Source organism: Solanum tuberosum, unplaced genomic scaffold, assembly GCF_000226075.1.
Source record: "Solanum tuberosum cultivar DM 1-3 516 R44 unplaced genomic scaffold, SolTub_3.0 scf00365, whole genome shotgun sequence".
Lineage (NCBI taxonomy): Eukaryota > Viridiplantae > Streptophyta > Magnoliopsida > Solanales > Solanaceae > Solanum > Solanum tuberosum.
In genome coordinates this window covers 148,263-158,226 of record NW_006239290.1, presented here as the reverse complement: position 1 = coordinate 158,226, position 9,964 = coordinate 148,263, and the positions used below count along the sequence as shown (strand labels likewise).

At 32.6% G+C, this 9,964-nt stretch overlaps 1 protein-coding gene across 2 annotated transcripts; it reads right to left on the bottom strand.

Annotated features, from left to right (window-relative positions):
• Window positions 1-629: 629 nt before the first annotated feature.
• Window positions 630-4,648, bottom strand: LOC102600882 (U-box domain-containing protein 14). Of its 2 annotated transcripts, XM_015315428.1 has the most exons (5): window positions 3,791-4,648; window positions 3,467-3,749; window positions 2,765-2,881; window positions 2,264-2,677; window positions 630-2,149 (listed from the first exon to the last, which is right to left on the bottom strand). In XM_015315428.1, the coding sequence occupies exons 2-5, from the start codon at window positions 3,737-3,739 to the stop codon at window positions 1,079-1,081; spliced, it is 1,875 nt and encodes a 624-aa protein (XP_015170914.1). In that variant the 5' UTR covers window positions 3,740-3,749; window positions 3,791-4,648; the 3' UTR covers window positions 630-1,078. The 2 variants fall into 2 exon arrangements, with proteins under 2 accessions (XP_015170914.1, XP_006361678.1); XM_006361616.2 differs by having other exon boundaries at window positions 3,467-4,648.
• Between the last annotated feature and the right edge of the window lie 5,316 nt (window positions 4,649-9,964).

Here is a 9,964-nt window from a genome sequence, read left to right as displayed (position 1 = left end):
TATATACAGTATTAAAAAGTGCTAAAGCCTTTGCCAGCATTAGTTAATTGTCATTAGATTCAACGTTGCTATATGCTTTAGAAAAACATTTACAAAGAGTACTAATTACCTCTAAAAATACATATTTAACAACAATTAAGTTGTTTCTATTAATTAATTATCGTTAAAGATCATTTTTGATGTAGTGTTTCTCTACCATTCATCTACTCTGGTGTACATTTACCTGTTGTTGTAAGTAATCTTAATCCGATAGTGTAGTGTGCAACTTGGTATTATTTGGTAGGGTGTATAAGAATATTAATACTAAATAGGTTGTATTAGTAATGATAGCTTAATAATACATGAATTAGTTATACTGACATTATTTCTTATCGATAACTTGGTTTAATGTATTAAAAATAGCATGCATGGCATAATTTCTAATTTTTTTAATTTATTTATAAAAACACCCTCTATATTCTTTACCTTTATACACTGTCAGAAGGAATTGCGTCTTTAATCATGCTATTACATACATTAATAACCTTGATACTGCTAATACCATAATACATCAAATAATATCAAATATAGTTTATAACTTTTACTTGCATTAGTTATATATAAGTCGAGAAAGTGTACCAAACAAGAGATTAGTAATACCAAAACTAAATACATGCATTATTTTCTCGAATACCTTTTGCCAAACAACCCCTAAGAACAACAATTTTTTTTCTTCATTTCATCATCAAAAGTGGAAGTGACATTGCTTCCATAATCAAACACTAAGATGAAAGTATAAACAACAAACATTATACAGATTACAGCTATAAACACTAATTTGAAAAACAAGCCTTTGCTCCTGGACCAAGCTGTCAAAAAGAAGTGAAAAATATACATATAGAGAAAAACATTGCTGACTTTATAAGGGATCTTTCTCCGTTCGCGTGTCAGAATCGCGGAACAGTTAAGTTACTGGATTGTCTGACCTCCATGAAGTTCTCAGGTGGAAATAATTCTTCAAGATTCATACATTCTACTTCAATATAGATGTTCCTCTTGATAGCTGCAAAAGAGAGTCTCAGCACAGATTAATCTAGTATCATGATTCAACTGGATCGACTCGTTGAAGAAGTTCCAAAACACTTCCGGCTTTTCTTTTAGCTCTATCTGTACCATTCTCCGATAGTTCCTTCAGTACCTCTTCTACTCCAAGCTCCCTAACGATCTTTAAGCTCTGTACATCACCTGTACATAGAGACCACAAAATAGCTGCAGCATTCTCTCGGTTACGAGGAGAACCTGTCCTAATTACCTCAACTAAGACGGGGAGTGGCTCAGATTGAGCAATAGCTGCCTTACCCTCCTGATGACTTGCTAGTATTGCCAATATAGCAAGTGCTTCATCCATCATTCCACCCCCGGGATCCTTGAGTAATCTCACTAGTGGTGGTACAATTCCAGCCCGTACTGCCCTCACTTTGTTTCCTTGATAGATTGAGAGGTTGAATATAGCAGTGGCAGCGTCCTTTTTTCCCCTTGGGGTTCCATGACAGAGCAAATCAATAAGCGCTGGGATAGCACCGGCTGCTCCTATTGCCACTTTGTTTTCATCAACTACTGATAAACTGAAAAGGGTAGCAGCTGCATTTTCCCTTGCTTCCATGCTTCCATTTCTTAGTACATCTACTATATCAGGTATAGCACCAGCATTTACAATAGTTCCCTTGTTACCTTCATTTATGGATAGGTTAAGAAGTGCGGTGACAGCATGCTCCTGAGTACGAGAATCTGATGATGATAGTAGTTCAACAAGTAGAGGAATTGCCCCGGCTCCAGCAATGCAGACTCTGTTATCAGCATTTCTTTTTGCTAGCAAACGGAGCTCACCAGCAGCTGCTCTTTGCTGCTCCGGATTACCATTAGCAAGTTTTTGTAATAACGCATCAATAGCAGCACGATCACAGTCCGAACCACCAGCTCCAGATCTTTTGTTCCTACAAGTTCCTTGTTTTTTAGGCAGCTCAACACCATTATTCTCACACCACAAGGCAATCAGGCTTTTCAAAACATAGTTTGGAGTCAATGCAGTATGCAACAGTGTCTGCTGAGTCTTAGGGCAGGTCTTGTGTCCTGCATCCAGCCATTTTTGGATGCACGACCTTTCATAGGTCTGCACATGAAAACAAATAGCAGACAGCAATTAATCTTAAGCCAGTAATACGAGGAGCAATTAATTTAATCCAACAAGGTAAAATGAACTATCAAGAAACCAAAGACAATTAACCTGTCCGGTAGATACAATAACAGGATCTTTCATCAACTCAAGTGATATTGGACAGCGGAAGTCATCCGGAATAACGGGAGATCTGTGCTTAATCAAACTCTTGTCACCCTCAAGGGCATCCAGTTCAGGATTCTCTGTCATCGCACAGTCCTTTAGCTTTCTTAGGAGGTATGCTATTGTTTCAAAACACTCTTCGGGATCTCCACCACTAGAAATGACCATGTCATGGATGGCAAGCGACTCCTTCTTTAGATCATTTATGGTCCTGAGATGCAGTTTCTCAGACAGCCGTTTGAAAATCATGGGGTCAGGATATTGTTCCCTTTGTGCCATAGCTAAATCCTTTTCAAGTTGCTCATCAGGTGACTCCATCTTTCCTTTGGCTCTTTTGAATTGAGCATGCACAAGTTCAATCTAGAAAAAACCAAACAATGTGAAGATTTTCAGTAAAAGAGAATGGACATCAGGTATAACCATTAAAAGGATTGCTAGATGACGTACTTGTTCTTGAACTTCCTCAGATAAATCAAGCTTATTGTAAGGAATGTCGCTTAGTGCATCTTCAATTTGCTCTGTCACATTTAGGAACCTTGATGATATGTTCTCGATCTGTAAAGCCTGCAAGACGAAAAACACAGGTGACCCTTAGAAAAGATGAAGTAAGAGACAATGTCATTCATGATGATAATTTTCAGCACAGAGGCACAACGAGCTTGATGATACCGTACAAAAGTCATCCTCCATGCAGAATGTAAAGCTAAAGCAGAGAGCAGCCACATAAGATTCATTTGACCCCTTGAGTTGCGTCTAACTCAACCTCAAAAACTAGCTCAATAGGGAAGGATTGTCTTAAGTCCAAGTAAGCCAACCACCAATCCATTCCCGCAACCAATATAGGACTCAAACCCACTCTAACAACCCCCTCCACGCCCAAGGCCAACTGGAGCTTGGATCGAGAACCCAAACAGGGTTGGACTTAGCTATAACACCATATAAAGATATGACACATGAACCTAACTTAACCCCAAAATCTAGCTCGAGAGGAGAGAACTACCCAAGTCCATATAAGCAAACCACGAGTCCATTACCCAAACCAATATGAGTCTCTAACTACAACCAAGATTGATTACTCCTAAGCAATTGGCATAAATCATTCAACAGTGACAAAAATCAAATCAAAAGCCAAAACTAGCAAAACAATACCTGAAGAATCTTACTGCCTTCATTTACAGATTTGAGAAGCTCCAAACCTGAAATAAGAGCAATTCTCAACAACTCAAGTCCATGAACAACATCATCACCAACCTCAACACCATCACTATCTTTCAAATCCTCAACTAAAGGGCTCAAAAGCTTCACCCTTCTCACCAAATTACTGTACATCCTCTTAGACACCGACCGGCACTCCGGCAAACCAGAAACCCCATCGATCAACTCCGTCAGCTCATTGATTAAATCCTCTTTCTGATGACCCATATGCACAAAAATCGATTCTTTAACCAAATTGAGCAAAACCCAGTTGGAAAAATCGATTCTTTAACCAAATTGAGCAAAACCCAGTTGGAAAAATCGATTCTTTAACCAAATTGAGCAAAACCCAGTTGGAAAAATCGATTCTTTAACCAAATTGAGCAAAACCCAGTTGGAAAAATCGATTCTTTAACCAAATTGAGCAAAACCCAGTTGGAAAAATCGATTCTTTAACCAAATTGAGCAAAACCCAGTTGGAAAAATCGATTCTTTAACCAAATTGAGCAAAACCCAGTTGGAAAAATCGATTCTTTAACCAAATTGAGCAAAACCCAGTTGGAAAAATCGATTCTTTAACCAAATTGAGCAAAACCCAGTTGGAAAAATCGATTCTTTAACCAAATTGAGCAAAACCCAGTTGGAAAAATCGATTCTTTAACCAAATTGAGCAAAACCCAGTTGGAAAAATCGATTCTTTAACCAAATTGAGCAAAACCCAGTTGGAAAAATCGATTCTTTAACCAAATTGAGCAAAACCCAGTTGGAAAAATCGATTCTTTAACCAAATTGAGCAAAACCCAGTTGGGAAAATGGAATTTTTTATCAAATTGAGAGACACCCAGATGAAAAAATGGAATCTTTAATCAAATTCGGAGAGACCCTGATGGAAAAACAGCAATGATTAGGCAAATCCTTGCTGGGTTGGCAGTTGGTTGATGAGTTGACTGAGAAAAAACATGAGTTTTTTGGGTTCTTGAGGTGATTTCAAGCTCAAAGAATTGATGAATTTTGAGAATCAAAAGAGAGAAAATTCAAAGCTCTCTTGTATGTTCACACAAGGAAACTAAGCAGGTGAAGCAAAGATGAAATGGAAAAAATTGATTTGTTGAGCTTCTATTAGTCAATTGTAATAAGAGCTTGTCTTAATTTATTTATTTATTTGGTAGATTTGACAGATTAATGATGATTAATAATGACAATAATACAATAATAAGAACCTACTTTCACACCATATTTTGTGTTTCGATTATTTCATTACTACTTTTTTGCTCTTCGTCCTTTCTGGTACGGCCCTTTGTTTAGTTGCTATGTTTTTTTTATGATTTTTTTTATACTTAAATTTGCTGCTCCTGAGTTGATGTCTTTCGAAAATAACTTTTCTACTTTCACGAGGTAGTAATAAGGTCTACGTACACTGTACCCTCCCTGAAAGCACTGAATTTGTTGCACTTGAGCAGTTTCTTTTGAAAACAACTTGTGAAATTTCACTTTGTTATTATCTACTAGTATTACTTATAGTATAGAAATAAATAATTGGTGTTGGTAAATATATTTATTGAATAATTAATAATGTATTTTTAGTGAACATTTATAAAATATAGTGGATTTTACTGTTATGTGTGAACTTGTAATTCAAGAAGTGGGGGTAGAAATTAGAGGGAAAATACTTGCATATTTGTATGGGTCAATTTCAACATGAAATAAATTTCTAGCTGCCTTTTTTGGAAAATAATGTCCTTCTAATTTAGATTATATATATAGTCTTTTTTCATACTATATTTTTTTGGGTTATAAGAAGTTGAAGTTGCATTAGGAATATGTTAGAATAGGTCCACATCAAACTATATCAAAATAAAAAAAATTAGTAAGTATATATTATGTTACTAATATATATTGTAACATACTATGGTTTTTAAAAATTAATAAGTCCTAACTTTGTTACTTTTTATGTAATGTTCATGAATATTCTTTGATCTGTTTTTTTGTCCCAAAACTTAGAAAAGTTGATTTGATCATATAGGTAGACAATTTACTATAGGAATAGAGGATTCGTTAGTAAATACAATGTGTTATCTGATATAAATAAGAAATGAAATTTAAATTTTATTTATATAAATTAATATTTTATTTTCTAACAAACGAACTATTAAAATTGATTGACTTGATTTTTATGTAACCTTAGAGTCAGTAGTTCAAACGCATGATTTAATCTAGACTACTATTGACATTTTCTTCTTCAATGTTTCATAAATTATTTGACCAGTAAGGATTTTAATAGGAGGGATTGATTTAGAGGCAAGAATAATTAAGGGACTAACTATTGTGTTTTAGTAGAATAGGACTTTTTTTATGTTATTTTTGTTTTTGTCAAAAAAAATGTTTATCCTTTTATGGTGATTCCAAATAAATTATGAGACAAGCAAACAACAAAAAAGCATTTTAGTCAATTTTTATAATTATCAAAATAGACCATGAATTTTTTAAAAATAAAACAATATTATGTACTATATTTGTTTGTAAGGAAAATATTGTACATAAATTTGATAACGATTGTGATGCAATTAAGTATCAAAACATTAATTTCACTGGATTATGCTTAAAATTAAGAAAAACCTTACACATTAATAACACTATATATGCATCATTTGTTGACTCTCTCAAAAAGATTATAATAAAAAAAATCAAATAATTATTAGAGCATAGAAGAAGTCTAATATAGTTACTCTCTAACTCACCATAAATTGGTAATCTATCTAAATGTTGACGTATACAAAAGAATTTAATAAGTCATATATATTAATTTTTTCTATCCCGAATCAATATTTATATTATGATCTCGACTATAATTTGATTGTGTCACATAAGACACATTAAAGGGGAAGTCAAAAAGTGTGTACCATAATTTTTTTTCATCCTCAAACATAAGTGATTGAAATCTTTGATTAAAGATAGATGTTAAAAATAAATATTGGATCGGATCCATCCATAAAAGGTGCTAATTAGCTTGTTAGTTTGTCCTTCTTTTTAAGCCTAAACTCTTGATGTATAAATGCACCATTAAGACTGTAGAAAAAGTGTTTTTTGTCCACTATAATAGATTGCTAGGGTTAACTATCGAATAGAGAGAAAAATGCTTTGAATCTTATGAGGATATTTAGGTTGTAACGGAAATTTATCGATCCATTTTGTGAGAATCATCGATGACACAAGTTGTGCTAACTGCAAATCTGTTTTCACTGCAGAGAAACTCTCAAGTGTCCTAACAAGTATATTACTATTATATTAGAAAAATCTTAGTCATCCACGTCAACCCTCAATAATAGGGAGGAGCTAGAACCTCAAATATGAATTCGATCGAATCTAGTAATTATTGCTTAGATAATATAATTGTGTTAAAAAATATATTATAAAATATGCTCTTTGATTGAGTTTTGATATATAATTTTTTTGGTTAAGAAAATTCAAAAAAATGCTCAATCTTCAATATGTTAACAGTAATCTTTTGTAACCTACAACACCAATAATAGCATACATATTCATAAGGTGAAGTCTGAAGAATTGGATCTTGTGTGTATACAGTTTTATTTCCATATTTGAGAAAGTCAAGTTCATCTAATTTGATTGAAAAGTTGGTCAATATTGTTAGAGATTCATCAAATTTGATTGAAAAGTTAGTCAATATGTTAGTTGAGTACCAAATTTAACATATTAATTATGTTACTTAGTCAAATTTATTACAGTAATATTTGTACATAATATCTTCTCATAATTAGTATACATGGAAAGCAATTACCAACATCTAATTAACTTAGCAAAAGGTAAAATAATACAAATATTTCATGATTTATACATACATGAAATGTATCATATGTATATTTTTATTCCTTGGTCGTACCTTTTTTCATACTCCGTGTGACATCGCCAGTACCACAAAACAAAAAAACTAGTAATGTTCGTCAACTAAGTTTGTTCAATAGTCATATGCTTGATAATTTGATTGAAATGTTCAATATTGGTGCACACTAAAATTAACTATGTACATAAACAAATTAATTAATTTACTATAATTACCTAATTCAGTAAAACAATTATATATAATTAAGTGATAGAAGCTACGTGCAAATGTTTGTCATACATCAACTTGCTTTGTGTAACCAAGTAAAAGTGATTTATATCACAAAACTATGATGTTTTTCTTTAAGATAATGAGATAATGTTATCTCTTTTGGTCATTAATCTTATTTTAAGATTAAAAAAAAACTATTTTTACCTTAATTCTCAATATATTTCTACTAAATAATATAAATATGAAATGTAATAAAAGTTCATGACTCAAACACACATGTCTCCTTAGAAATGAAGCCAACTTAATGATAACAGCGGAATCAGAAATTTCATCAAGAAGTCGAGAAGATTCAACTTCTATTATATGTACATAAAAAGATACGAATTGTTATTTTAGATATACAATATAATTTTTCATCAAAAAAATTTCGGATGAACTCGTTACACCCACGTGTCTCCGCCCCGTCTTATTGGATGACACAAGCTAGGAAAAGGCTGACTTGGCATAGGAGAATTGGTCCAAAATGGGAGCATGAAAAATGATGTGTTTATTAAGACAGTTGGCATATTTATATTGACACGTCTGCCGGCATGCATATTGCCTTTAATTACTCCTATTATTATATTGTTGTTATGTTATTGTCATTAATATTTATTATAATCTTTTTAAAAAGATGTGGATTAGAGGAAATAATCTCTACCAACTATACTTTGAATAGGGACATTACAAAGATTGTGTTAATTTGGAGATGGACCTTTGAATCTAAAAGTTTCAAAGTTAAAAATAAGGTTGGAATAGATTTAGTAGCTGAAGTGTAAGTGTAGTGACAACGCAACATATAAAGTGGAGATGGAAGTGAAGATCAATGCATGAGTCTTAGTTAAGAGAGGAAGTTACAAATAGGCACGTTGAACATATTATAATTTTATCGACTAATTTTGACATTTCTAATTTTAAGTACCTTAATTAGCTTGTGTCAATAATCCAAGGAAATTATGAGGAAACTGAAGATGACATTGCACATCGTATTGAAGTGGAATCGGTGAAATGGATGCTGGCCTCTGAGGTATTGTGCAATAAGAACGTGTTACTAGGGGTGTACAAAACCGAATCGAGAACCGAACCAAACCATAAACCGAGTCAACCCGGAAAAAAAACCCGACTAGTGGTTTGGTTTGACTTGGTTTGGATTTGGAAAAAAAACCCGACTATATTTGGGTTGGTTTGGTTTTAACTAAAAAAAACCAACCCGAGACCAAACCAACCCGAATTTATATATATAATTTTAAAATTTTATTTTATACATAAAAATATTTACTTTGATATAATTTTTAAATATTTCTCATACTTTTTCATAGTTTTTATCTTTTAATATATTATTTCAAGTTTAAAACTTAGAATTAATACTAATGCAAAAAGAAAATCAATTCAACACTAAGAATGACAATAATATTGAATATTTGTTCTTTAGTTTTACATTGGTTTAGACAATTAAAATACATAATCTAATTTTAATTTTCTTTAATATTTAGTCATGTAACTAATACTTATTAAACTTAATTTTAGCATGATTTAGTACTTTTAAATTATGATCATTTTCATTCTGACTTGTTAATTTGCAATATTTGTTTTACGCGATTTCATTATTATTATTTTTGTTGGATATTTTAGTGTCATTAATCATATCATATTGTGTTATATTTTTAAGAAACATCTTAGATAGTTGTATTTTGGTAGGACTAAAAAAATATTTGAAGTAAAAGTAAATTATATATTGTGTATGAATACTTTACCGGAAAAACCCGAAACAACCCGAAAAACCGAAAAACCCGAAAAAACCCAAGGTTGAAAAACCCGAGTTTTATTGGTTTGGTTTGGTTCATAAATTTAAAAATCCGACACAAATGGTTTGGTTTGATGTTTGAAAAACTCGAACCAACCCGGTCATGTACACCCCTACGTGTTACCAAGGCTTAAAGGTAAGAACTAGAGAATAGTGGTTAGACCAACATTGTTGTATACGGTAGATTGTTGAACATTCACAAACGCCCATGTTCAGTAGATTAAACTAATGAAGCTAATGAGAATACTCAGATAAATGTGTAAACTTACTATGAGAGATATCATGATACGGAAAGAAGTTATAAGGGGTAAGGTGTGTGTGGCTGATGTGGTGGAGGACAAGATGAGGAAAGCAATGTTAAGATGTTTTGGCACATGAAAAGGAGGTGTGTAGATGTGTCAGCAAAAAGGTACGGTGTGAGAGATTTGTTATAGCAATAGTTAGGAAAAGTAGAGGTTGATGTAGGTCGAAAAAGAATTAGGGAAAGGTAATTAGATAGGATATAACATAACTTCAGCTTATTCACGAGGACATGACCCTA

Excerpts from the sequence above, each read along its gene's own strand:
- LOC102600882 (XM_006361616.2), bottom strand. The coding sequence starts at position 3,739 with ATGGGTCATCAGAAAGAGGATTTAATCAATGAGCTGACGGAGTTGATC. Across the intron at positions 2,882-3,466 it reads AAGGCAGTAAGATTCTTCAG|GCTTTACAGATCGAGAACAT; the intron begins GTATTGTTTTGC and ends TTCGTCTTGCAG. Across the intron at positions 2,150-2,263 it reads TTATTGTATCTACCGGACAG|ACCTATGAAAGGTCGTGCAT; the intron begins GTTAATTGTCTT and ends TTTCATGTGCAG.